Raw genomic sequence first — 27,036 nt, 5'->3', positions numbered from 1 at the left:
TTTAGGTAGAAGCATCACGTAACTTTTATTTTACACGTGTCCACAAATGCTCGTACAACAACAACAACAGTGACTGCATCGAAAGTGTACAGCATCTTTTCAGCACAAGGAAACGGGTTAGTGACACGGGGGCGCGCAGTCCGGCCGAGGCCTCGCGCCCCGAATGGCCGCTGTGGGGGCGAGCACACCCGACTAGAGAGAGGGCGGAGCCCCTGCAGGAGGGCAACAGCAGCAGCTGCGCCAGGGACGGCACAGGCCCCGTCACCACCAGCAGGTGGCATGTTTGAGGAAACGTGATTATGGGGGACCAAAAGCGGTTCCACTCTATTTGTGAGCTATTACAATGTAATAAAGTTGTACTCTTTACCAAATCTTAGGCCAGTGCTTCCTGGGATGGTTCTTAAGTGTAATACTGACTTCCGTGCGCCACCCCCCGTGCCAACCTAGGAAAGACCGGTTCCTTGCAGAACATACCGGACGGCAGCGGGCCAGCCCGTGCTGTCGGCTCAAGGCTGGAGGCCACGTCCTTGACCTGGAATGTTTTCGGGACCACTCGTAGCCCAGGGAAGCAGAGACTCGAAACTGTAAGTGCAAAGTTGGAAGGAAAGCGAAGAGGGGGGGAGGGACTGCCAGAAACATTAGGTCGCGAGGAGCAGAAGCCCAAACAGATCAGATTGTTCCACGAACGGACTCTTCGTAAACATTTTTAAAAAACAAGATATTTGATGGCTTTTCCATTCCCACAGAAAACATCAGAACTGACATTCATTTTGACTTTCTAAAAAAGTTCAACCCAAACAGTATAAAATATTTAAGAAACGTTTTTTGCGTGCCCCTTTCCTTAGCAGGTAGGAAAACCCAAGTGGCCGCACGTGAAGGTTCCCCACAGAGCAGTTTAAAGGCACCTGCCCACTTTGGGTTCCGTCACGATTGTTTTAAAGGTTATTGGAGGCTTTGCTGCTGGGTACAAAAATAAAGGCATACAGCTGTCTCGAGGAGGGCAGAACGAACACAGTCGAAGCTGTAAAAACCATTTCAAAATATAAACTCGTTTTTTTGGAATACACTGTGTTGGCGGCTGCCCGTATTAATACCTTTGGTATGAACAGTAACACCTCCCTTGGAAAGCAGGCACGGTCCATCCACCACCACGTACACATTCCCTCACCTTGTAACTACTCTACCGAGTCTAGTCTCACCCTCGCGTGTTCGTCACAACTCATTCCTGTCCCGTGACAGGCGCAGAGGAGACTGGGAGGTAGGTAACCGAGAACGCCCACCCCGCCGAGCACCAGCGAGCTCCCCACGAGCACACATCCCCGTCACATTCACACACGTCCCTTAAACACCTGAACACCAACACTAACTGGACCCGAAGGGATCTGCACAGCCTCTCACTGGTGGCCACCCCGTGCTGTGTCCAAGTCAGAGGCAAAGACCAAAAGGTAATCAATTGCCAGGTGCCGGCTCCGTTTACAGCAGGCACACTGCCCTGAGGCTGCTGGTGGGAGTGGCAGGGCCACCCTGAGTTTCTGAGCAAAGGGCAGGACATCTCCTTGCAGCACTGAGCTCAGCTTGACAGGGAAGGAGGCTGAGGGAAAATGGGTCCCTCGGCTGGTCAGCTATGCTGGTAGCCAGGCCAGAGGGCCTTCCTGGAATGCAGTGAGTCTGCAAGGAGAGCAGTCGGAAGGGGGAGGAGCCAGGCATGGAGCTGAGCACTCACCCCCAGGGACAGCTCTGTCCTCCGCCAGATGCGTGGGGGCCCACCGAGCGCCAGAGCACAGACCAGCCGAGGCCGCCACAGGCTTGCCCCTCACACAGAGCCAGGCACCCGGAGCTACACAGGGACAACAGTGTGGAGGCACAAAGCACACCAGGTCCCGTCCGCACGGCTGCAGTTATTCACCAGCAAGCTCTGGGCACGAAATCCTGCTGCGGGACGGACTTCGAGCAAAGCCAGTCTGGAACCTGAGCCCGGCGCAGTGCACGGGACTCGGGGGCAGTGCGCCAGGCGGGAGGACGTGAAAGACGCAACCTGACGACGCCCCTGGTGGCCAGCAGCCGCAGGATCCCTCTCACAGCTGTCAACCGAACCCAAGAAGCTCAAACAGGTAGTCAACATCCACAAAAATAAATACTGCAAACAGAAGTTCTCACGTACACTTCACACTCATTCGCACTTTTCCTTTGAGAGCCCAGCTCCAAGGCTCCCACACAGAGCAGGACCCTGGGACACAGCTTGTCAGCAGCAGGGGAGCATCCACCTGGGTAAAAACCAATTCACCTTGTCGAAAAGTATCAAAATAATCATCTGGCTATTACAAAAGTATCTCTAGACTCCAGGGGGGAGTGGAAGGCGCCCGGAGCCCGCACAGGCTCTGAGTGTAGAGCAGGGGGGAGGATGGCGGGAGGGGGGTGCGCCGGCTGCCTGCTCACTGGTGCAGGTGGGCGCGGTCGTCAGGCCGCTTGATGTGGATCCGCCGCACGCGCTCGATGCGCTCCCGCTCCCGCTCCTCATCTTCGTCCAGGTGGTGGGAGCGCCCTGCCGCACCGCCTGTGGCCTCCAGGAGCGCATTGTCAGGTCCCCGCCCGTCCTGGGCCTCGTACAGCAGGATGTTCAGGGTCTCCTCATAAATCCGAGCTTCAGGGAACTCCACCTGCATCCCCCACCGAAATACAGGGCAGGTAAGTTAGCACCAAACACAGCCTACCGCCTGTACCGCAGCCCAGGGCAAATCAGGCCCCTGGGGCTCCCTTTAGGCCCCGGGAGAGGGAGCAAGCAGAAAATCTAATGGCAGTGCAGTTCCAATGACAGGGGACTGGGTCCATAATAGCACTTTACAGCATGACTGAGCTTCATGGAATGGCAGAGACAGAGCAGAGGGAGAGGTCAAGTGTATTGGTTTGGACCCACAGAACCCAGGTCACTCAAGGAGTCATGTGCTTGGAAGGACGCCAACAAGGGTGGGAGGGTCACTCCAGGTCAGTGGGTACGACGAGGGTGGTCAGATGGCAGTGACAGGCCATGACTAGAAAGCCAAGGTCAGGATCCTGAAGGCAGCACTGTCCCGGGACGGCCATGCTGGTGGAAAACAGTTGCATGGCGGCACGGAAGTACACAAGGGGGCATTAGATCACTGCAGGCAGGGAGATGCGGGCAGTCGGCTGCATGCGGATGCGAGGCCACACCTGAGCCAGCATTTGGGGCCGAGGAGCTGAGATGCAGTGTGACTGCCTCTCCTGGCCGGGCACCACCAGGGGAACGCCACTCTGGCTCTCTGAGACCTGCTAAGATCGGGACCTTACCAGGACCCGAAAGGTAACGGAAGCTACACGAGTACAAATGTCAGACTGGCCACCCAGAGCGTCCCCTCGAAGCCCTCACCTTGGTCTGTTTCTTCTCTGTGGCGTAGACGATGGAGGTGCAGCAGACTTCGGCGATCTTCCGGCCCTGGCCGTAGAAGGACCAGCAGCAGATCTCGTCCCCAATGACGTCCTTTATGAACAGGACCCTTCCGTTAAAGCGCAGAGAGAGCTTGTCAAAAAGTTCAATGTTTTTCAACATATTGTCGTCGGAGTTGCTGCAAGAGAGCATTTGATAAGGTGACCACAAGCCAGTAACAACTGTCCCCACGGACTGTTTCCACGTGCCAGCCCGTCACCTGCACTGTCGCATCCCAACCCCACACGGTCCCCATTGCTCAGAGAGGGAACGTGAAGGTTGGAGCAATCGGGTAACCGCCTGAGCCCCCTCCCCCCAAAAAAATGGCAGAGCTAAGACCACAAACCAGACCGCTCTAGCTGCTCAGCCGGCGTCCCCAAACCAGTGTGCTGGCGCAGCTGCTCTGTGGTGCACCAGCCAGAGACGGAAGGCTGGGGACACGGGGCCTGTGGGGCAGGGCTCCAGGCGGGGATAGGAGAGCCCCACAAGCCACAGAAGCAGCAGAAGGGAACTGCCAGAGGGGGAATTTTTATCCTGGTCAGATTATAGGTCTTCAGTAATCTTACCAAGTCTCCCTACATCCCTCAGATTCCTGACTTAAGAGCCAAAAATTCCCAAGAGTCACAAGGCATTCCACAAATCAGCAAATATTGCCGGTGGAAATGTAAACTGGTGCAGCCAGTATGGAAAACAGCTGGGCAGTTCCCCGGGTGACTGAAGCTAAGGTGACACGGGACTCGGCACTTCCATCCCCAGGTGTGCATCCGCAAGAAATAAAACCAGGTCCACACACGACCAGGTACGTGGATATGCACAGCAGCATGGTTCACGACGGCCACAAAAGGGAAGCAACCCTAACTGTCCGTCAGCTGGTGGATGGATAAAAAAGATTTGGTGTATGCATGCAATGGAGTGTTATTCAGGGGTAACAAAAGAATCAAACTCTGACCCAGGCTACGACAGGGTACACCTTGGAAACGCTGCACTGAGTGAGAGAAGCCAGGCACAGAGGGCCACACACTGCCTGATTAACTCACGTGAACTGTCGGTGCATGCGAATCCAGAGAGATGGAAAGCACACGGTGGTTGCCGAGGGCTGGGGTGGGGGGAATGAGGACCGACTGCTGATGGACATGGGGCTTTTTCGGAGATGGCAGAACATTCAAAAGCTTGGCGATGGCTGCACAACTCTGAAAACTACTGAGTCCTATACTCGACAAGGGCGAATCTCACGGTGCGTGTGGATTACATCTCCCATCTGTCACCTGCCTTTCTTCCCGCCCACCCGCATGGGCGTGATCGGGGGGCAGGGGGCCACCCTCATCTGAAGGGAAGGAGGGGAGCCGGCCTGGCTGGTGGGGCGGGAGGCTTTCTTAGCAAGCGCTGGTGTCTTTTCCAGCTGCTGCCTTACCTGGTGTAGGAGTATTTGTTGTTACTTCTGTTGTAGAGCAACTTCACGGCTGGCTGTGGGTTATTTCGGAAAAAGAAGAGGGTTTACTGGGAGTGCAGACGCAGTGAGCTGCTGGCTTCCCACGGGGCGGGGCCTGCCCCAGGCCCAACGAGCAGATGGCACAGCCTGCCGGCTGGGGTGGGGCTCCAGACAGAGATGGCCTGACCCCACAGCAGGGACATGACATGAGTCATGGGTTCCCCCTTAACCCCCCCTCAGGTCTTCCTCGGGTTTCCACTTCAAAGCTCACTCAGAAGGACCTCTTCCATCTCTGACTGCAGAAAGTATGCCACACGCCTGCCTCCAACATACCTTATTTGACGTCGCTATAAGTTTCTGTTCTTCTTTGGATGAGGTGATAACAGGAACTTTGCAGAAAGGCTCATAAGCATCTTTGTTCTGCTGGAACAAAACATGCTTTCAGCCTAGGAGGCGTGCCCCGCGCTGGATGGATTATTTAAACTGGCCTGCGGGGCAAGGACAGGCCCTGATGAGGGCAGGTGGGCAGGGAAGACCCTCACCACCGGCGAATTAGCATGGGGGGACGACCAGGAGTTGAGCCCCCCGATGTGCCAGGCGCTCAGTAAATACCAACAATGGGGACACATTTCCACAGCCTGGGGAGCCACTCAGAAATAGACCCTAAAGCCCTGACTGGTGTAGCTCGGTGGATTGCCCGCGGGCCTGCGAACCAGACAATCGCGGTTTGATTCCCAGTCAGGGCACATACTGGGGTTGCAGGCCAGTTCCCTGCAGGCCAGTTCCCAGCAGGGGACGCACGAAAGGCAACCATACATTGATGTTTCTCTCCCTCTCTCCTTCCTTTCCCCTTTAAAGATAAATAAATAAAATCTTAAAAAAAAAAGAAAGAAAGAAAGAAAGAAATAGACCCTAAATGTGGCAGATGAAATGAGACTGCATCAAGGCTCCAAACCCCGCGGTGATGACTAAGAAAAATAGAAAAATATAAGCCCATGAGGGCAAAAAAAAAAAAAAAAGGACGAGAGATGTGAAGTCAGAGACGAAAGATACTAAGAAATTGGAGGCTGGAGAAGAGGTGGAAGATGAGTGTCAGCCAAGGTGGAGGAGAAAGCTGGGACCTAAGCCAGCAGATGGGAAAGAAACCTGGAGATTTTCAAAGCACAGCCCCCAGGGCAGACAGGCACAGGGCGAAAAGAGAGGGTCACCTGCTGGGTGGCAGAAGCGCCAGAGAGACCCCCCAGCGGGACCCCCTTTCAGCCTGTCATTCGCCACTGAAGCCCACCGGAGGGCAAGGACCACCCACAAACAGCTTTTCAGAGCCTCACTCTAATTTCAACAAGCTGCGGTCATCGGATGATACGTGGAAAGCCTCCAAAACTGAGACCACACGGAGAGAGAGAAAGCAGGAGACAGGGTCACACAGCGAGGGCAGCGGAGAGAGGACGTCGGAGACCGGCAGCGCAGCATCAGGCAGGCCCGAGGGCAGACGCCGCGGCCTTTGGGACGGGACCGGCCCGCTCTACGGGAAGGGCCCTCGGAGAGCGAAGAGAGGCTCTGGGAAGTGAGAGCAGAAGCAGAAAACTCAGTGACTGAGGGCTGAAAAGATAAAACTGAGGGGAAAGAATAACAAACCTCTGAGAAACTGGGACGGGAAGGAAAAAAGCGATGGAAACTGGGAGGAGGTCAGTCCTGGAAGCTGAGCCTCAGAGTATTGGAAACCACAGGGAGGCAACCCAAAGGCTACGTCTCCAAGAGACGAATCACGGAGCCACTGACGTGTCCGGTCCCACCAACAGGGGCGTAAGATTAGGGACGTAGTAGGGACGTGTATTAGAAAACCAAGCAAACAAAACAATGAAGCAATCCCAAATTCTGGCAAACTGAAAAGTTACGAGAGAAAGCAAACAGATGCCCTGGCTGGTGTGGTTCAGAGGGCTGGACGTCATCCTGGGAACCGAAAGGTCACCGGTTTGATGCCCAGTCAGGGCACATGCCTGGTCTGCAGGCCAGATCCCCAGCTGGGGGTGTGTGAAAGGCAATGGACTGATGTTTCTCTCCCTCTCTGTCTCCCTCCCTTTCTCCTAAAAATAACTAAACAAAATCATGAGGGAAGGAGGGAAGGAGGGAGGGAGGGAGGGGTCCCTGTGTACTCTGTGGCTCAGTGGTTCACATCCCAATGCAAACCAAACTTGTGTTAACCTATGTTGAGAGAACAGGAGAGGAGAGAGGTGTGAGTCTGGTCGTGGCCGGGGAGTGGAGCGCAGAGCTAAAGTGTAAATGTTCTACAGTAACCCCGTAGGTAACGTAGAAGACGGATGTGTCAGTAGAGAGCAGTGTAATAATACGAGAGAAATGCTGAGACAGCAGAAGAGGCTGCCTGGGCGCAGCGGGTGAGGAGGAGAGGCACTCAGTGGTGTGTTCGATGATACCGTTACACACGACTTCTTCACTGAGGTACGTGTTTCCTGAACATACACGTGAAATGAAAACACTGCAGTAAAGGCCACGACACTGGGTCAGACGGACGGCCAGTTCACAGACTCTCAGGGGAGAGTGTGCAGAGTTCCCTGAGGAGCCAGGCATTGTGGGTACTGCTCCAGCCCAGGGGCAGACAGACATGTGGCTTGAGAGAGGCCCCAGTAAGAGCTTCAGGTACACAGAGCCAACTCCTGTGATGACCCAAAGGGACTCCTGTGACCCTCGGCCATGCCGGAGCTCCGATGTCGACGGCCACTGGCTATGTCTAGAAGCGTTTTGGTTTTATAGGGATTTGGTGCCATGAGACTGGACCCTGGTGTTCCTGCCCCAGCTCCAGCTGAGGGGGGAGGGGTGTCTGCGTCTACAGAGGTCACACTAGGCTCCCAGTGGCGACTCGTGGGGTGCGAGTGAGCCCCACAATGCATTCAGGAAACTGTTGCTCTGTGGTGACCCATGGTCCAGTACCAAAGGTCTCACTCCACACGTGCGGTGACCCAACACCATGGAGACTGAAGTCAGCCAGAAAGGAGGCAGGCGGCTTAAACAGGACAGAAAAGCCCCTCTGGGGTCACTGTGACCACAGGGGAGAGGCTCCAGGGTTAGCTCGTTCAGCCTCAGGAGGGGCCGGGAGGTGGGAAGCGCCCCCACTTGCAGAGGCGCCGAGGGGGAGGGGGGGGGAGAGAGCAGGTGGTGCCTACTTGCAGGGCTGCCTGGCACTCTTCCACCAGGCCCTGGACCAGGTAGTACTTGGCTTCTGCGAGCAGCTCCTCGATCTCCCGGCGGCTCTCGGGCAAGGGGACGGCCCCGTCACGAAGGTAGTTGAGTATCGTACCGAAGTGCTTCCCGCAGCGGTCAATGAGGATCCAGCCTGCAGCGGAGGGGGGAGGCGGGGAGGGCTCGTCACAGGGGCACGCCTCTCTCAAAAGGCCCCGAGGAGAACCGGGTGGCTCCTGTCTCCCCACCCCCGCGGAGAGGGGGACCACACAGAGTCACCAGCAAAGGGCCGACCAGGCCCGGCCTAGGCAGCGCTGTCACAGCCTCCAGACGCTGCGGCTGGAAGCCACTGCACCCCACATTCCCTGGTCTCAGGCTCTTTGGACACCGTGGCCCCCCGAGGCCTAAAGCATGTATGTAAAGTGCCCTCGAAAATCCCTTGGACGAGACCGTCCCAAGAGCAGCCCAGACTGCCACCACTGGATAAAATGCACCCAAATGACCCTGACGACAGGAAGAGGCCTCTGGAGGAAAACTACGTACCCCCTCTTTCTTCAAGACGTTTTCAGACTTTGAAGTCACAGCCATTTCTAAGGAAGCAGAAGGCTCCTCCCACAGACTTTCACCTCTGGGTCCTGAGTGTGACCTTTAAACACCAGCACCACCACGGGAAAGTTCACCCCAACCCCTCAAACGTGCACTAGCTGGCTAGGGACAGCGACCGGCTGGAGACAAAACGGTGACGGAGATGCGATCGGGAAGATGGGCCTGGCCCTCGAGCAGAGAAATGAACTTGCTTTTATGAAATAGGGAAACCCCGCTGCCCAGAACCAGGCACGGGAAGAAATTCTCAGGGGCAGGGCCAGGGAGACGAGCCTTTCCGCTGCTCGGTGCCCTCTCCACCGCAGCGCTGCCTGCCAGAAGTCCGCCAGGGACGCAGCGGGCCTTCAGAATTCCTCTCCTGAAAGGCAGGTGTCTGGGGGAGGAGACGGCACCCTCCGTGCCCCCGACCCGGCCCTGCCGAAACCCTCCGTGGTTTCAGTGGGCTAGTGGGTACTCTCTGCAAGGATCGCCAGGGGGGTTGCTAAGCCGGCCATCTCCACACACCCGTCCTGACACCACCCCTCGGCCCAAGCTTCCTGGGCCTGGGTCTCGTCTCTCCTGAGCCTTCTACTTTGCTCTGGCCTCCTAAGTGGGAGAATCAGCCCCCACAAGGGCAGACGCAATGCAGACCTGCAGCCTGCAGTCGAACCCTGGCTCGGAGGAAGGACAGGTATATTCCAAGGCCCTGACAGTGTCTGCTGGACACCGTCCCACCGCTTCTTCCTACAACCGAGACAACAAAGCATGGACTTGGTGTCCGTTATGTAGCTCAGATGCCTACGGGGCCTCGAGTGGGCCGGGGTGCTGGGGAAGGGTCTTCCCGCTCCAGCCCAGAGCGGCCAGACAGAAACGTGGGTGTGGGGCTGCGGGAGCCTCTGATGCTCCAAACAAAGGCAAAAATGTAAACTTTTGTGCAATCTCCTGGTTTTTAAAGAATGGTGAACTAATTTTTTAAGAACCTGTCCTGAGCCCACTCCGGGGCAACCAGGGCACAGCTGCGGGCTGCACCGGGCTGGCTGGCGGACCACCAGCCGCAGCCCCTGTGTGGCCCTGGGCCTCGTGCCGTCCCTCCCACAGCTAACAAGGTGTGGGAGGGCAGCATTACCTACCCACCCGTCCTCTGTGGGGGGTCTCGCCCACTGCGGTTTCCACAGACAGACGCAGAGGCTCAGAGAGGTTCGGCGACGTTCCCGAGTCGGGAAGGCAGAGCCAGACCACAAAGCGCAGGAAGAAACTTAAGAGAACTGCTTTCACGGAGGAGGAGAGACTGGAGAAGAGACGAGAGAAGCCCCCGTCTCCACACAGCTGCTCCGGGAGGAAAACGTCCACGTTCTGTCTCTGATGCACAGGCCGCTCAGCTGCCCGGAGGGAGCGGGGGCCCGCCAACTCACTCACTCGAGGGATCTCAACGACCCTGGCTCTCGCTGAGTTTCCATACCCGAGCGGGCGGGCCGTGACACTGGCTCCAGCTCAAGAATGCCGCCAGGAAATGCTTGTGGCGCAGGAATCATGCTTTGGACAAATAAGGGCAAAGGAGCCAGGCGAACTTTCCATGAGGTTTCAATTAGCACACAGACTTTAAAGTATTTCAGTTGCTTTCAAAGCAGGAATCGATCCCTTTGAAGCAGCTTTGCATATAGAAAAGCAGGTGAAGTTGAGCCCGTGGGGCGTCTTTCCTGCCGCCACGGAGCTTGTTTAGAAAAGCTGTACACGTCAGGGCAGTGGGACGGGTGCCGGGGGGGGTCCCTTTGACAAGGCTGGAGAGAACAGGCAGAGTGCAGACCAGAGGCTCAGGGACAGTGCGGGACATAGCACGGCGCAGGGGTTGAGAGCGTGGGCCCGCGCTGGAAACCCAGCTCTGCGTACCTGCTGGATGACGTTTGTCTTTCACTTAACCTGTGTCCGGCACTTCCCTCTTCTAAAGATGGTGCCTCCCAGGGCCGGCTAAAGGTACAGTGAGAGGATCACAGGAAGTAGCTGCAGCACAATGCTGAGTCTGTCCGTGGAACTCAAATTAGGTCTTTGACAGTGAACCCTTTGCACATTTCATCAACTCTGCTTGAGAAGAAAGCCGCGGCAGCATCCCAAGGAGACACATCCCAGCCCCCGGGAGGGAATCTGTGTGACTTGCAGGCACCTTGGAGGCTGCTCGCAGGGTCTGAGGGACTGGGCCACCGGGCTTGCCTTCTCTCCAACCCACCAGCACACCCGGTACTTCCTCTCCCTCCTTTTCCTCCCCCTCTTCCTACAGGGAGCCACCACTGGCCTCTCCTCGCCATACGGAGGTGTTTGCACTCTGCATTTTTGGGGCTCCCAAACTTGCCTGATGCTAAGTCATCTGAGGTACGTGTTACAAATTCAGATACTAGGAAGCGGCTTTGTTCCTGAATCAGAATCTCTAGGGCGGGATTTCTAAGCCTCGGCATTACTGACATTTTGGGTTAGACACATCTTTGTTATGAAGGGACTCTCCTGCACATTGTAGGGTATTCACCAACACCCCTGGCCCCTACCCACTGGATGCCAATGGCTCTCCCGCCCCCAAACTGTGACAACCAGAAATGTCCCCTGGGGATCCATGCCATCTCTGGGTGAACACCACCGAGGTAGCTAGGAGACCAAAATAAAAAAACAACAAAAGACGATGTAAACACCGAGGCACCATTATTAATAAAGCTGTAACAAGTCAAACTTATGCTGTTTATGTTAATGACACAAAAGCATGAAAGAATAAAATCCAAAATAGACACTTCTTTCTACAAAGCAAAAATGGGAAAACGCCTAAGTCAGATGCAGCCAGGCAGCTATGCGATGAAACTCGAATGCAAAAAGATGCTCAACCCACTGGAAACAAGGAAATGTTTCCTAAAATGACAGAGTACCACTGGCAACCACCAAACTGGCAACAATGACGAGGCGTGGCAGTGCCTCTGTGGGGACTGCAAATTGCCACAACTGTTAATATCCAATTGAGCTGAAGATGTTTCCCCAACCCCTCTCCTGGGAAGAAACTCCGGGACTGAGCTCCCAACGGCCTGTGAGACCTAACGCTGCAGCCGGAGGCAACCAGGCAGGGGCTGCAGAGTCCGAGGCCTGCCTTTGCCAAAGTGAAAATGTGATTTTCTGGGTGTGCCGCAGGTGATCAAGGCTGAGACGCACTGCCCTAGGGAAACACACACGCCAGGGTGTTTTCCAGAATGATTAATGCTCTTATCGGTGAACACCATCAACAGAACATGAATGCAAAGTCGGCAGTATCTTCCTAGAATGGAACATTCTGGGTCAGAGGACTGTTTGAAGTAGAACTATTTATTAATGGCTTGATCTTACCAGCAAGATACTAAGTAAAGCAAAAGCGGAAAGGTTACAAACAATGTAACACCATTTATATAATGTTTAAAAATACACCCACATGGAAAACATAGCAGGTTGCACAGAAACCAACAGAGGCAGCCAATGGGAACGACAGGAGAAAGCCCCAGACAAAGAAGTAAATGGAGGTAAGCAGTCTCCCAGACACAGGTTTGAAAACAGCAGTTAAAAGGATGTGCAAGAAACTCAGAGGAAAAAATGAACTCAGTGATAACTTCAACAAAAAGAGAGTAAGCATAAAAAAAAAAACAAAAACCATTTTTAAAAAGTCAAAAAAGAAGAATACAGTATCTGAAATGAAGAATACACCAGAAGGAAGCAACAGTGGATTAGAGGAAGCGGAGGACCGAATCAGCAATTTGGGAAACAAGGTAGCAGAAAACACCCAATCACAGCAGCAAAAAGAAAAAAAATTGAAAAAAAAAAGAGGATAATTTAAGGGACCTCTGGGTACCAGAAGAAGGGAGAAAGCAAGAGATTGAGAATCTATTTGAAGAATTAATGACTAAAAACTGCAATAATCTGGTGATGAAAAAAGGCACACAAGTCCAGGACGTGCAGAGTCCCACACAAGATGAAAAGGAACAGGCCCACACCAAGACACACCATCAGTAAAATGGCAAAGGTTAAAGACAGAGAATCTTCAAAGTAGCAAGAGAAAAAGACAGCTGCCCACAGGGAGCGCTCACAAGACTGTCAGCTGACTCATCAGAAACACTTCAGGCCAGAAGGGATTGGCACGAAATATTCAAAGTGATGAAAAAAGTGAGGACCTACAACCAAGGCTCTTCTTCCCACCAAGGCCGCCATTTACAATTGAAGGAGAAAAACTTCTCAGTTAAGGAAAAAAACTAAAGGAGTTCATTACCACCAAACCAGTGTTACAAGACAACCACTGTAAAAGGACTTATTTGGAAAATATATATAAATATGAATATAAGATGGCAATAAAAATGTACCTATCAATAATCATTTTAAGTGAAAATGGGTTAATGTTCTAATGAAAAGACACAGGACAGGTAAATGGACAAGAAAAGGAGACTCACATACTCATACACGCTGTCTACAAGCGACCCGTTTCAGACCAAAGGACAAACACAGACTGCAAGAACAGGGACGAAAATGATATTTCATGAAAATGCAAGTTAAAAAAAAAAAAAAAGCTGGGTAGCATCTCTTATACCAGACGAATGCACTTTAAAACAAAGGCGGCAATGAGAAACACAGAGGACACTACGTACTGAGAAGGGGGTCGACCCGACAGAAGGACCAGAGCCCCGTGGACATTTACGAACCCAGTGCAGGGACGCCCCTAAGCACGGGGCTGGTGGGCACGTTCACTAGATGTTTCCGCAGGACCACGGTTCCCGCAGCGCTCAGTGGTCTTTACCTTCGTTGGAAACCGTCTTGTTAAATTGTACCCTGGCAGCTGTCACATCAGCGTGCATTTTTTAAAAAACCTTATCAAAACTGGCAAATTTTTGTGCCGCCATTTTAATATGGAAGGTGGAAGGAAACATGCAACATTTTTGGCATATTATGCTTCATTATTTCAAAAAGGTGAAAATGCAACTGAAACGCGAAACAGCAGATTTGTGCAGTGTGTGGAGAAGGTGCTGTGACTGAGCGAAGGTGTCAGAAGTGGTGTGACGTCTTGTACTGGAGATTTTCCGCTGGAAGATGCTCCATGGTCGGTTTGGCCAGTTGAAGTTGATAGTTATTAGATCAAGATATTAACTGAGAACCATCAACATTCTGTCACGCAGGAGATATGCAAACCAATAAAGTGATGGGTGAAAATTACAAATCTGTCTTTTATTTTATGGAAAGAGCCACGTGGACGTTTTGGCCACCCTAATGTACAAAGCAAACACCGATGAGCACAAAGGGATCAACAGGGACACAGTTGTCGGGGGACTTGCACACCCACCGACAGAACATCGACAAGGAAAAAGGCCTCCGGTGACACACTAGATCACAAGGACCTAAGTGCTATTTTCAGAATATGTCACCCCAGAGCGGTCGACGATACGTTCTTCTTAAGTGCACACGGAACATGTTCCAGGACACACCACACTAGGCCACAAAACGAGTCACAATAAATTTAAAGAGAATGAAATCATAGGAAGCATTTTCTCTGACCACAATGGTATAAAAAATAGAAATCGGTTTCAAGAAAAGAACTGAGAAACACAGAAATACATGGAGACTAAATACTATATTACTAAATAAAGAATGGGGTAACAATGAGATTGAGGAAGTGACCAGAGGTACCTTGAGACCACGGAAAGGACAGCACAGCACCCCAGGATCTGCAGGACCCGGGAAATCGGTGTGAAGAGGGAGATCCACAGCAGCACAGGCCCGCCTCACGGAACACGTCAGAACCCCCCGGAGAGCCCTCACGCCCCAGCGCCCCCCCCAGCCTCCCCAGGGGCCGGACCCTGTGCCACCAGGGCTGAAACACTGCCTCCAGACCGGGAGTCAGGCCCGTGGTCGCCTGCGGCAGGGAGAGGGGCAAACAGAGAGGGGACAGAGGGGCCCTAGCAGCCCAGGTAACACTGTATTCCTTGTCTGAGTGGGGCGCAGGGCAGTTTGTTACATTATCCAAATTCTAAAGCTATCTGCATATTTCAGAACTGCATAAAAGGCAGGCGGCCTGGAGATCTCGGGGAACCCCCCTGTGTACTGCAGTTGTCAGAGCGCCCTGACGGCCCCACTGGTGTTCTGGGGAACATGGGCCAGTAAGGTTAACGATTCCATCTAGCTTCTTCTATCTAGCTTACACACCCCCTCATGCCAACATTAGCAAGAGCCTGGAGACAGTTTTGGGGGAAGTGCTGCACCAAGCAGGAGAGTTGACGCGGGCAGCACAGGTGAGAGCGACACAGGACTCTCATTCAGAAAAGCGACCCAGAGACCATGGCCGATGGAGACGCTGATGAGAGCGCAGGTAAAAGCCCGAGCTTGGTGAGAGCGGAGCCTTTCTGGGAAGGAGTCTGGCGGCGGCCAGCTTGTTGCCACAGTGTCCTCAGCTTCTCAAGAAAGCCACCCCCATGGGGCACCGTGGGACTGCAGCTCACACCCTCCTCAAGGCCAGGGTGACCATTGCTCCCCTACATGCTGCTAAGACCAGCTTTACCCCCGCTCCTCCCAGTCCTTGCCCCCCACCTCCGCACCCCACCCCACCCCACCCCAGGCAGGACTAAAGCCACAACGAACACTTCCCACTTGTCAAGTGTCCCAAGGTGACGGGCCCTCTATCAAGTGCTTTCTAATTTCCTCATTTAATCCCCATTGTAATCTGAAACTATTACCTAAATCACAACTCCCAGAGGAGGAAAAGGGGCTCAGACACAAACTGGCTCGCGCACTGTCCCATCACCACGAGCAGCAAGTCTGTCCGCACTACACAACTCTGGGTTCACAGAGGCCTCTCCAAGCGGGACAGCCGTACCCGCCGGCAGGGCTCAGACCCAGGCCCGCGTCTCTCCGACGCCCGGGCTCCTGTTTAGGAATGACGCACACACGGTGCCAAACTGAGACAGGCAGAAGGGCGCGGGCACCAGACAGTCTGCCAGCACCCTTGGCTCGTGGCCCCCGCCCCAGAGGAGACCGGTGTCTCAGGCATCCTTTAGAGATTTCTAGCAACAGAACACACGCTCCATTCCGTGCCTTCAGAGCCGCCTGTCCTTTAGCCAGAAGGCTCTACTGCTGGGTTCCCTTGTCCAGTCGAGCTGCACTTGGTGTTTCAGCCCGTCTGTGGCGAACTTCACTGCTGCTGCCAGCCTTCCCGGGTGAAGCTGCGAGATGCAGGGAGTTTCCCCAAACTGTGGACCCAATGGTGTTCTGGAGGCAACAGTTGGGCCCTGGGTCAGGCTGCGCCGTGTCCCAACAGGGACCGCTGTGCAGGCCGGAGGCCCCTATGCCCAGCCTGCCAGCCCAGGCCCTCACAGGGCGCCTAAAGGGCCGCAGCCCTAAGACAGCGGTTGAACCCAAAGGCTGCCACACTAAGGCGACCTGGACAGGGCTGTGGGACCACATCAGACCACAGAGAGCAGATGGTAAAGGCCAGCAAGTCCTGAGTTCAGGAGCTTTTGAAGAAGCATTTCCCATGAGAAGTGGACTTCTCACTTCTCAAGCTGTAACAACAGAATGGTACCCACCCCCCAAAGATTAAGGTGAGGAATGAAACAACACTAAATGCCACACTGGGGGCTTTTCATAAGGGGGTACATGCAGCTGGAGCCCCAGTGAAACGAAAACAGCTGAGGTTCGAGGTGTCGCAGACAGCGCCGCGCCCCCGGAGCGCTGGGTGTTCCAGGAAGCAAGGGGTCAGGACGTCCTCCAGCAGCGATGTAGAAGCCTTAGCAGCCCAGGCTGCCACTCCACGTTTGGGGACAGGGGCATCCGAGGACTCTGTCTCTCCTGGGACAAGTGTTAGGCCACCAAGGCGAGGGCTTTCAAGGAGACGGGGCTCCCTCTTTGCTCTTCCTGCGCCCCACCAGAGGCGGGGCAGGGCAGAAGAAAAGCCCCCGTAGTCCTGGGCTCTCAGATAAGGCCGGCTTCTTCCTGCAGCTGGGGCGCCATTGTCTTGATTTCCACAAACACTCCGGGCGGTGCTGGGCGTCGCTCAGCAAAGCAGATCCTCCCACTCACAGAAAGCTCTTATTTTCTGAGTCAGACAGAATGCGGTTCTGGAAAGCCCAGTTCAAGGGGAGCCCAAAGACGCAGAACTTCAGCCCTGCAGCCTGGCGTTCCCCAGGACGCAGAGAGGAACACCCCAGTGGTGGGCAGCCCTCCTAGGGCCACAGAATGCACTGTGCACACCGGGCTTAGTCACCCCAAGCCCACCCCGTGTCAAAACTCCCCCGCCCTCTCAGGAACCGCTGTCCCCGTGGAGGCAGGGGCTTTGGCACCGAGGCCGGCCTCGGAAGCAGCTCAGCTGGGTCAAGCCAGGTTATGGTCTGGCCTGGTCTCACACAATCTCAGGCTAAGGAATGCAGGACGGGGCCACTTTTAAACCTCAGGCAACCTGCCCCCTAAACCCAGCCAGTAAGAGCACTCCCCTTTCTCTGGGGGGTCTTTGTTGCAGGTGGGTAGGAAGTAGTCATGGTAACATGACTTTAAATACTGCTTTGCCTTTTACTGACATGACTTCCCACAAAAAAAGGGGGGCGGGAGCGGAAGTACCAAAAATACACGTACTGAATACCTACTACGTGCCAACAGCCCCACGAGGTAGGGATCACTGTGCCCACTTCACCAGCGGGGAAATGAGAATCGACAGGGTAAACACTTTGCTCAGGGTCACCAGCTACTGAATGGGGAGCTGTGACTCAGTCCCAGGGCTGTGACTCTTTGTTGGAACCCCATCCTAGGAGGCAAGTGACCAGAGAAAATGCTGTGACTCACACGAGTTTCACTGTGAGGTCAGAGGCTCACTGTGGAGAGAACAGGATGGGAACCCACCAGGGTGGCTAGTCCAGCCTCCATTTTACAGAGCTGAGGCCTGGAGCAGGAAGGTGACCTTCTCAGAGTTACACAGCCAATCAACGACTTTGAATGGCAAGAGCAACAAAGACAAGACTGTGAGTCCCTGTCCAGCTGGCTCCTAGTCATCTTTAGGTCTCAGCTTAAATGTCACTCACTCCAGGAAGCCCTCCTTGACCACACGGCCCAGACTAGACCCAGTCTCCCTGTTACTCATTCTCGAGACTCCCCGCACACCATGACAACGCTGAGCACAACAGGAGGTCTGCAGCTGCGGGGAAAGCTGCGCACTTCGCGGTGGTCTTCTGAGCTCGGTGAGGCCCCTGACCACAGCATGCCCCCCCAACCACAGCATGCCCCCCCAACCCTCCGCCTGGAGGGCGGGCGTACCTTCACTGTCGGTGAGCACTTCCATGCGCCCGCTGAACATGGCTTTCAGCATGGTGTCCTGCTTGGTCAGCGTCTGCATGGTGGTGTAGTAGAGGGCGCCGCCCACGTTCAGCTTCACATACTTGGAGCTGGGGCTTGCGCCCTTGAAGGAAGTGGTGCGGGTAGCAGCTGCTGGCACCGCTGAGCTCACCACACTTTCTCCTGACATCTCTTCCTGCCAGGGAGAAGACACGGGGTCACCAGGGTCATGGCACCAGGCCCGGTTTACTGCCTACAGCCACTGGGCTGAACCTGGCCTCTAGATGGCTTAGTCCAAGTGTACACTGCTTTTAAAACAAGCTTTACTTTCAATGTTGACAACTCGGGAAGAGTTCACCAAAAAATGTGGATTTCTGGCTTGTCTTAAAACCAGAGGCCAACTTGGCCAGCAGGGCAACAACTGGTGGGACCTGGGGTATAGGCTGTCCCTGGCAAGGGGCATGTTTTCTCCAATCGGCTCCAAACCCCGCCCAGATGGCCTCATACGCTGACCTCACCTACTGACCCTGCAGGGGCCACTTTGCCACTGACTCTTGTGCTAGGGGGACTTCCACGCCCCCACGCCCCACATAAACTGACACACTGGCTGCAGCCTGAAGCGCTGACCAGGCCTCTCTTTCCTTCCTGCCATGCACACGGAGCAGCCAAAAGTGCCACCTTGCAGCTGAGTGACAGATCACATAAGCGTTTATGAAGGTAAGATTCCAACTACCATTCCAAAAACTTGCTACAGGAAAGAAGTATTTCTGAGAACCAAAGAGCAGATGTAAAAACTCTTGGAAGCAAGCTATTGCAAAATCAGAGACTTCCTGTACCAGCACTGCCCCAAACGGCAAGATCTGGTAGCAGGCTCGCGCCGACACCGCAGCGGTGCCCGCTCTCTCGGGTGCGTCCGAGGAAGGAACGCAGCGCTCGGGCCGAGCCAGCGTGGCACAGACTGGTACCTGGCACCTGTGCACTCAGCACTCAGAAAACATTCCCCTTTTCTTTTTTTTCCTTTTTCTTTTTTTAAATCCTCACCAGCAGATATGTTTATTGATTTTAGAAGGAAGGGAAAAGGAGAGAGGGAGAAAGGAGAGAAGGAGGAGGAGGAGGAAGAAAGAAGGGGGGAGAGGGAGACAGACAGACAGACAGAGATTGGTTGCCTCTTGTATGTGCCCCGACTGGAATCAAACTCAGAATATTTTGGTGTCTGGGTTTGAACGACGATCCAACAAACTGAGCCATCCAGCCAGGGTGAAAAGCATTTCTTGACTTAGTAGAATTCTATAGCTGGAGAAGATGCCCAAGAGTGGGCTGAACCTTTACTGAATCTGGGCCACGGCACTGAGAAAGCCAGGCCTGGCCTGACATCACACGGACGTGGATGATTCCATGGCACAGACAAGGCCCCGCAGCTGCTGATGGATCAGACACAAGTAAGACGGCTCCATAATTGTCCGAACAAAGATGAGAAGAGCAACACTGTCCGAAACACAAAACCCACCAAGCATCCCCTTATCCTAGCCAACATCCTGCTGCCGCTTTACCGAGGAAAGCTTTAGCCCCATTCCATGCTTCCCGCCTTCAAACCGGGAACCACTGAGGCCCCGTCCCAGAACTAGCCCCGCTTCCCAACAGCATCCAACACAGGGCAGAACCCCATTCCCCAAACCGTTCCCAAAACCACTCAAGGCAAGTCGCAATCCTCCGCAATGCCCAGCAGCGGTCCCTTGACGCATCAAGGAAATAAACAACTCTGACTACAGGTGTGCTCCTTGTGGGACTGGATACAGCATGAAACTGAAAAAGTGCTGACATTACAAAAGAATTGTTTTTTACGAATAAGTTCTTCACGCCTGTCTTTTGTAGATCTCTCACAATGACCCAGGGTTACACTCACAGCTGTTAAAACACAGATGTCATTTTTCACTGGAGTAAGGAACTGCCTTTGACCAGCCGGAGCAGAGGTGGCGGCCGGTCCTCTCCACCTCGGTCCCCCCGAAGGACTGGCCTGGAAATCGCCCACAGGAGCCTCCCGTCAGAGCCTGGCGGCCTGGCAAAGCGTGGCCTCTGGAGGGACAAGTGGTACCTCAGGAAACAGTTTCTGCTTCATCCAGTAGAAACCTCACAGAAAGGTGAGTTTCCGGAAGCTCAGGGTGTCTGAGCTCGGCTCGCCTGGGTCTGTGGCCTGAGGCCAGACGTGAGAGAGGCCAGAGGCGGCGGTGCCCCCTCGCTGCTGGCTCCCCTTGGAAATCGGTCCCCAGGGACCAGACACTAGCAGTCATCACCAACCCCTCCCCGGAAAAACTCCTTGTCCATGGGACGACAGAAGTAACTTACCCCCCAAAAATAAGTTTTGGGGACATGGTCTAGCATTTTGTAAGGCACCTACCATGAAGTATAATTTATGTGTTTTTGCTCTCCAGGACCTTTTTATTTTATTTTTTGAATTTTATTTATTCATCTTTTACAGAGGAAGGAGAGGAGAGAAACATCAACGTATGGTTGCCTCTCATGCATCCCCTGCTGGGAACTGGCCTGCAACCCAGGCATGTGCCCTGACTGGGAATCGAACCGTGATCGTGTGGTTTGCAGGCCCGCGCTCAATCCGCTGAGCCAGGCCAGCCAGGGCTCTCCAGTACCTTTTTAAAGATAATCTGCGGCCCTGGCTGGTGTAGCTCAGTGGATTGAGCGTGGGCCTGTGAAGCAAAGGGTTCCCAGTTCGATTCCCAGTCAGGGCACATGCCTGGGTTGCAGGCCAGGTCCCCAGTAGGGGACACATGAGAGGCAATCACACATTGATGTTTCTCTCCCACTCTTTCTCCTTCCCTTCCCCTCTCTCTAAAAATAGATAAATGAAATATTTTTTAAAAAAAGATAATCTGTGTGGTCATGTGTATTTGGAGTATGCGGTTGCGTGAGTGTCAGTTACTGGCTGCATCTGCATCGGAGACTCCGCCCGCTCCAACCCAGAGAACATTTCTGCGGCTCCAGGGGACCCCTCCCTCACAGAAGGTACCACTGCTTTCATTTCTACCTCCATACACAACCGCTCAAAACCCCAACAGCGCCAGAACACAGCTATCGCAATTCCCACTTTGTGAGCTTGGATCCCGGCCCACAACTTGGTCACTTCCCAAAGTGAGTTTGAGACGAAGGGCGTGGGCCAGCCCTGCCTTGAGCCCAGGACTTTGTCTGTGGTCATGCTTGGTCTGTATGGAGCTATGGCAAAAAAACTGATGGGGGACGGGAGGTGGGGGACACCCCCTTCTTTTGCCCACCCCCTTCTTTATAAAGTCGGAACAAGCTCTGCAAAGCTGGGAGGCGATGTGTGGCTATGGGCTTGGGTCTGGAAGTCAGAGGGGAATTAAGCCCCCAGACTCACCATTTACCAGCTGGGGGAGCCTGGGAGAGTCACCTGCCTGAACTCAGTCCCATCTGTCAAACGGGGACGAGAGCAGCACAGGCCTCCAGGCCTGCTGTGAGGGACACCGCGGAGCACTCAGCTCAGTCCCTGGCTCGGCGCAGACACCCCAACATGGAACACGCGAATGATGACGACTTGAGAATGCTCTCAGAGTCTCAGGTTTTCCTCTCTTTGGAGACTGATCCCGTCTTGCTGACACCTGACTGAATTACCCAGAGATAAAGGCAGAAAGCAGCCTGATCTAGATGGAGACTCGGAACAGGCAAGCTCTGACCCTCTCCGGAGCCCACTCCTCTACAGGTCGGCCGCTTCATTGCTGGGAGGGGCCCTAAGGAGAAAAGACTCTGGCTCTTGTTCCTGTCCCAGAGCCCAGGTCACAGTGAGCTGAGGATACAAAGCAGGAGACAGTACGTCTCTCACAGCAAACCTCTCCGCAGAGGAGTCCCCAACCACCCTGCTTTCTAACTTGTTCCAAGGTTTGATTTCACTTTTCACGAGGTTAGGGAGGTAGGACAGGAGAGAGCAAAATCAGTTAAAAGGAAGAGAGATGATTGATAGTGGAAGTATTGGTTACTGGATTCCATTCAATCAGGAAAAGAAGTTTCTTCCAGTGAGATGGATGGCTAGGTCAAGGCTTCTCTCCTTTCCATCTCCCCTGTACAGTATAGTGTTGCCGATTCTAAACAGTGGCCCTCCCCTTGGTTGCCCATTAGAATCCCCTGGGGACTGAAAACAATGCTGTGCCTGGGTCCCAGCCATGGAAATTCTGATGTAACTGGTCTGGAGTTGCGGCATGGGCAACAGGACTTTTAGAAGTCCCCCAGGTAATTACAACGTTCAGCTAGGATAGCAACCCGCTGTTCTAAAAAGTTCAGTCTGCCTTAATTAGGCTATAATTAACATCGTGGCCTTGGAGAAGTTTCCGGACCTTTTGCTCTACGGACCCACCGCATTCCTGACCACGAATAAGAACAAAGCATCAAAAATAAAAACCCCTGCTTCACAGTTTCAGAGCCACAAACAGGAAGCAATTGTATGCATGCTTAACAAAATGAAAGTCGGCTGAAGGGGTTCAAATGCTGACTAGAGTCCTGGCTGGTGTGGCTCTATGGGTTGAGCACCAGCTTGTGGACCAAAAAGTTGCTGGTTCAAGTCCTGGTCAGGGCACGTGTTTCTCTCCCTCTCTTCCTCCCTTCCTTCTCCTCTCTCTAAAAATAAATAAATTTCTTTAAAGAATGCTGACTTGAAAGGAGTCCTAGGCAAGTACAGTAGGAGAAAAGGCACGGCATCCCTCACCCACTGATGTTTTCAGTACACCTCTCCGAAGAACTGCCTCCCTCATGCGTGTGCTGGGGGAGACGGTGCGGAAGGTTTGATCAGGAGTTTGGTCGACCTGGACTACAGCCCAGTTTCACTACTTCCTACTTGCTGCTCAGACAAGTTGTTTTACCCAGCCTCAGCTTCCTCACTTGTAAAAGAAAGATAAAGCCACACACTCATAATAACCCCCAAGGAACGGATGCTAAAGTACCCACCACCTAGTTCTTTCTCAATGTACTTTTCCTTCTGCCCCTCAAGGTTTCCCTAAAACCAGAGATCGCAGCCCTGGCTGTACTGGAAGCACCTGCAGATGCTTAGAAAGTATTAATGCCTGGGCTTTGTGCCAGAATAAGGCATCAAATTTGGAGAGGGGAAAGGAGGAGCGTGGCAGCTCAGAAACCAGAGTTTAAAAAAGCTCTTCAGTCCTAGCTGGCATAGCTCAGTGGGTTGAGGACCAGCCTGTAGACCAAAAGGTCATCAGTTCGATACCCAGTCAGGACACAGGCCTGGGTTGCTAGGCCAGGCCCCCAGCTGGGGGTGTGCAAGATGCAATCAATCAATGTTTCTCTCCCTCCTTCTCCCTTCTCTCTAAAAATAAACAAAACTGAAAAAGCTCCTCAGGTGATTCTAATGTGTGGTCAGAGCTGAGAACCACAAAGCTGCTTTTTTAACCAGCTAGATCTGAGTCACTGCCTGGGGGCTAATTATACAACTTCCCCTGAACCGAGGGCATTTCTACAAAAGCCTGTGATCCCACTGCAACCAAACTACCAGATTCTGCCATGTATAGTGTGCACCTTTGTGCCCAAATTTTTGAGGGAAAAATAAGGAGATGCATTACACATGGGCATAATGACCACATACCATCAGTATAATCCCGTGCATACTGCGCACAAAAACCATGGATACGTCTTATACTCGGGAGTGCATTATACACGGCAAAATACAGTAAATGCAATCAGCCACCTAAGTGTGGCATTATTTTGATGCAAAACCTACAGGACAGCTACTGCCATTTTCAAGTGTCCTGTGGAACAACATTCTCTTCCTGTGTTTAGCAGGCAAGTAACAGTCTAGTGAGGAAAATGTTGTCACCAATCCCACTTTTTAGGGGAGAAAATTAAGAGTCAGAACTATTAAGGTCCTCGGACTCCCACTCTCTCGTCCTTTTCATCATAGAGCCCAAATCAAAAATCATTGCTCTAATCCCCTGCAGGGCTTGTAAAACAGATTGCTGGGCCCCACCCCAGACTGATTCAACAGACATAGGACTTGAAAATTTGGCTGAAAAAATTCCATCTGATGCTGCTGGTCTGCGGGCCACAGTGTGAGAAGCACTGGTTTATGCCTTCTTCCCCTGAGGTGGTCCTGATTTCACACGAAATGGACCAGACCAAACTCAGATACAGGTTGGCTCCTTTTTCTTCAGCAGTGTCCCTGGGGTTGATCCTCCCTTCAAAGGCTGCACTTTGGAGGGAAGAGACACTGGCAGACAAGTAAAAAGAGGGTCTGGGCTGAACTTTGCTCATTCTTATCCAAGGATAAAGAGATGTTCAAGGAATAAATTTTTGAGGAACCCAAACACTCAGAAACTTTTCACAGCTGGGAGACTGTGAGACATCCACACCTCATTAGGTGCGGTTACCTCCGGCCTCAACAGAAGTGCCTAGATAGGTACCCAGGGCCAGATAAGGCGCTGGACTCCGGGGCGAAGGTACCCTGACCTCAGGCTCCTAGCATCCTTCCGCGGGAGTTCTAAGCACCGAACGCACACTCGCCGGCCGATGTCTTGTACACTTGCGTTAACTCGCCTGTGCCCAGAGGCACCTGGAGGCAAGCAGCTCCCCACTTCCCCGAAACCCAGCGAAACCTATTACAACTTCCAAAAACCCCAAACTCTTCGTCCCAAGGAATCCCACTTCGCCCCCTCCTAACCTACTCATTCTCTTTCACAACTCCCCAAACCCTAGTTTTCCACCCCAAAATGTCGGTATTCAGTGACATCTCTTTGTTCTTTTCACAATCACCAATTCCCATTTCTAACAAGCACTCGAGACTCACAGACACCCCCCCCGCCCCGTCCATCCACACACATATCTACTCTCCAAGCCCAAATGCCCTTTCCTGGATTCCCAACAGCCAGGGTTCCCCCCCGCGCCCTCAAATTCTCCACCTAATGCCCTTCCCCCACCCTCGGCCTCGCCCCCATCCTTTCCCCCAAATGCCTCTTCCCTATCGCGACAGCCACTATCGCACCCCCTCCTGTCGGTCCCTCCCCCTTCTACTTTGGCTGTGCCCTGCTCTCTCGGCCGCCCAGAAGCCCCGGTCGGTGGTAACCGCCCTCCCTACCATGAAAAGTTGGAGGACTCCGGAGTCTCCAAACCCGGACTGAAACAGGCAGGAAACACCCAGCTCGCGTGAGCCAGGGGCGGAGGCGGGGCAGGGGCGGAAACTTCCGCTGCCCATACCCCACTTCCGCCCCGCAGAGAGCACCTTCCTAAAGGGTCCGATGTACTCCTACATATTAGCCGCTTTCCTTCCAACATGCCTGGCTGGAATGGCTGCATATTTTCTCTTCTAGGTCAGGCATTTATTCAGCTCCGGTTTTCAGCTTCCAGATAGGAGGAAAAGATTCAAAGGTTGTCATTCCCGGGCGGAGAAGCTCTGCGGAACTGTCGTTGGCCGGAACTGGATAGTTGTTGCTCGGCGGATCTCTAAGAAGGAACACCCGGGGCAAGATGGCGGTGGAGTCTTGGTCGCTGCCCCGGGTCTATCAGCGCTCAGGTATATTCGGTTGAGGCGACAGTATCTGCGGCTCCGACCCCGAGCGCTGGGACCTCGAACGGGAAAAGGTCTACGTCCTACCGGTAGCGAGTGGGGCCAGGGTTGTGTATTCACTGGGTGTTGGGGCCGGGGACTTGAAGGGAGGTGGCCCTGGGCCCGGGTCCCTGCCTCACCTGGTCCGAGGGGCAGGTGACAGCGCTGGCTTTTACGCTTAAGGGTGTCTCTCCGTAGCCTTTTCCATCTCTTTTCATTTCTGGGCCTTCATAAACTTACCAGCGCTGGTTAGAAAAGACTTGTTATTGTGGCTCTTGGTGCCAAGGCAAGACGCTGGGTCTTAGGAGTCACCGAAACCGGGGTTCGAATCCTATTTTCTCGCTGTGTGACCTTGGGTGAGTTGCCTCACCTCTCTGAGGTTCAGTTTCCTCCTCTGTGAAATGGCGTAATTATCTCGTTTCACAGAGAATATCGTCTAATGCAAGTTTAAATACCGGGCCAGACACTCTGCTGTCAATAAAGGCAGCTGGACTTAGTGAAGCAGTAAAGAACAGCTTGTTCGAAATTTGACTGTAGCTTAGCTCCACGGGCAGCCTTACCTTCTCAGCTTTTCTTTGCTGTTCTGTGAGTGGGGGACTCTCTGGGTCTCATGCGTTTCGCTTACAAGGAAATAATTGCTATGAAGGTAGACTTGAGTTCAAATTCAGGAGCCTAGTGACCTCTGACGAGCCCTGTCCCCGTCTCTACATTTCATTTTCTTCCTGTGAAGGCGGCACTGGCACTGATAGTAGCACACACCTAGATGGAGGTAGTCGTTACACCTGACAGCCCACCTATTCCCATCACCTAGGAAGAATCCTTCTGGGCTCAGTCAGCAGTTGGTATGCATGTTGCTCCACCTTTGAACAATACTCTTTGGATTCTCTTGCTCTTTCATTGTTCCCCATGAAGTTGGCCCCATCCAGAAAAGACTGATTTTTGAGCACGTCTTGTGGGAATATTTAAATGAAGGAGAGACTGAGTCCTGTCTGTTCGAATAAAAATCATGGCTCTGACCCTAACTAATGGTCTAACTTGGGTTATGGGAGACACCAAATGATCTCAAAGGGTTGCTATTCTTATTAGAGATCGCTTAGAAAGGACTTGGTGCGTGGTCGGTGCTCGAGCAACATGTTTTTCTTTTGCTTTTCACATGACCTTGGTCTTCTCCAGCCTCTTGTTTCCTAATCTTCCCACCTTTATCCCTGTTGTTTCCCCAAACTCGATTGTAAGCTGCTTAAGGACAGTACAGTAAAGCTTGCTAATGTATTCTTTGCTTCCAGATGCTTTTATTAATATTTTCTCATGTAATGCTAATTACAGTGTTATGATGACTAAATTGAGGTATAAGAAGGGTAAATCTTTCATTTAATTCTTAATTTAATCCTTGTGGCAACCCTAGGAAGTAGGTACATTATTAATATTATACTCAACTTACAGATAAGGAAACCGAGGCCCAAACAGGGTAATTTGGCCAAACGAGGTAGAGTCAGAACTAAAAAGAACCAAGAGCTATTTTGTCTGATC

General features: G+C 53.2%; 2 protein-coding genes across 5 annotated transcripts in view; one reads left to right on the top strand and one right to left on the bottom strand.

The window, feature by feature from the left end:
• Positions 1 to 25: 25 nt before the first annotated feature.
• On the bottom strand, positions 26 to 25,118 carry KCTD10 (potassium channel tetramerization domain containing 10). Of its 2 annotated transcripts, none has more exons than XM_053669829.1 (7): positions 25,042 to 25,118; positions 17,925 to 18,138; positions 8,051 to 8,220; positions 5,205 to 5,294; positions 4,854 to 4,906; positions 3,386 to 3,581; positions 26 to 2,657 (listed from the first exon to the last, which is right to left on the bottom strand). In XM_053669829.1, the coding sequence occupies exons 1-7, from the start codon at positions 25,042 to 25,044 to the stop codon at positions 2,433 to 2,435; spliced, it is 951 nt and encodes a 316-aa protein (XP_053525804.1). In that variant the 5' UTR covers positions 25,045 to 25,118; the 3' UTR covers positions 26 to 2,432. The 2 variants fall into 2 exon arrangements, with proteins under 2 accessions (XP_053525804.1, XP_053525805.1); XM_053669830.1 differs by having other exon boundaries at positions 28 to 2,657; positions 5,205 to 5,291.
• Positions 25,119 to 25,298: 180 nt separating this feature from the next.
• UBE3B (ubiquitin protein ligase E3B) overlaps positions 25,299 to 27,036 on the top strand; it is a 45,125-nt gene continuing 43,387 nt past the window's right edge. The window contains exon 1 of one of the 3 annotated variants that reach the window (XM_037156155.2): positions 25,299 to 25,476. The gene's annotated coding sequence lies outside the window, so the exon portion shown is untranslated. Of the gene's footprint in view, positions 25,560 to 27,036 lie in introns of all 3 variants that reach the window. The other 2 variants (XM_037156154.2, XM_053669781.1) reach the window with 2 other exon arrangements.

This window comes from Artibeus jamaicensis, unplaced genomic scaffold, assembly GCF_021234435.1.
Source record: "Artibeus jamaicensis isolate MK-2021 breed Jamaican fruit bat unplaced genomic scaffold, CSHL_Jam_final contig_525, whole genome shotgun sequence".
Lineage (NCBI taxonomy): Eukaryota > Metazoa > Chordata > Mammalia > Chiroptera > Phyllostomidae > Artibeus > Artibeus jamaicensis.
Note: the sequence above shows the minus strand (reverse complement) of the source record. Positions and strands in the feature narration are given on the sequence as shown.

Bases quoted from the DNA above. Each gene is read 5' to 3' on its own strand.
- KCTD10 (XM_053669829.1), bottom strand. The intron at 5,295-8,050 runs GTAGGCACCACC...GTTTTGTTCCAG, and splicing joins AGTGCCAGGCAGCCCTGCAA to CAGAACAAAGATGCTTATGA. The intron at 4,907-5,204 runs GTATGTTGGAGG...AATAACCCACAG, and splicing joins TTATAGCGACGTCAAATAAG to CCAGCCGTGAAGTTGCTCTA.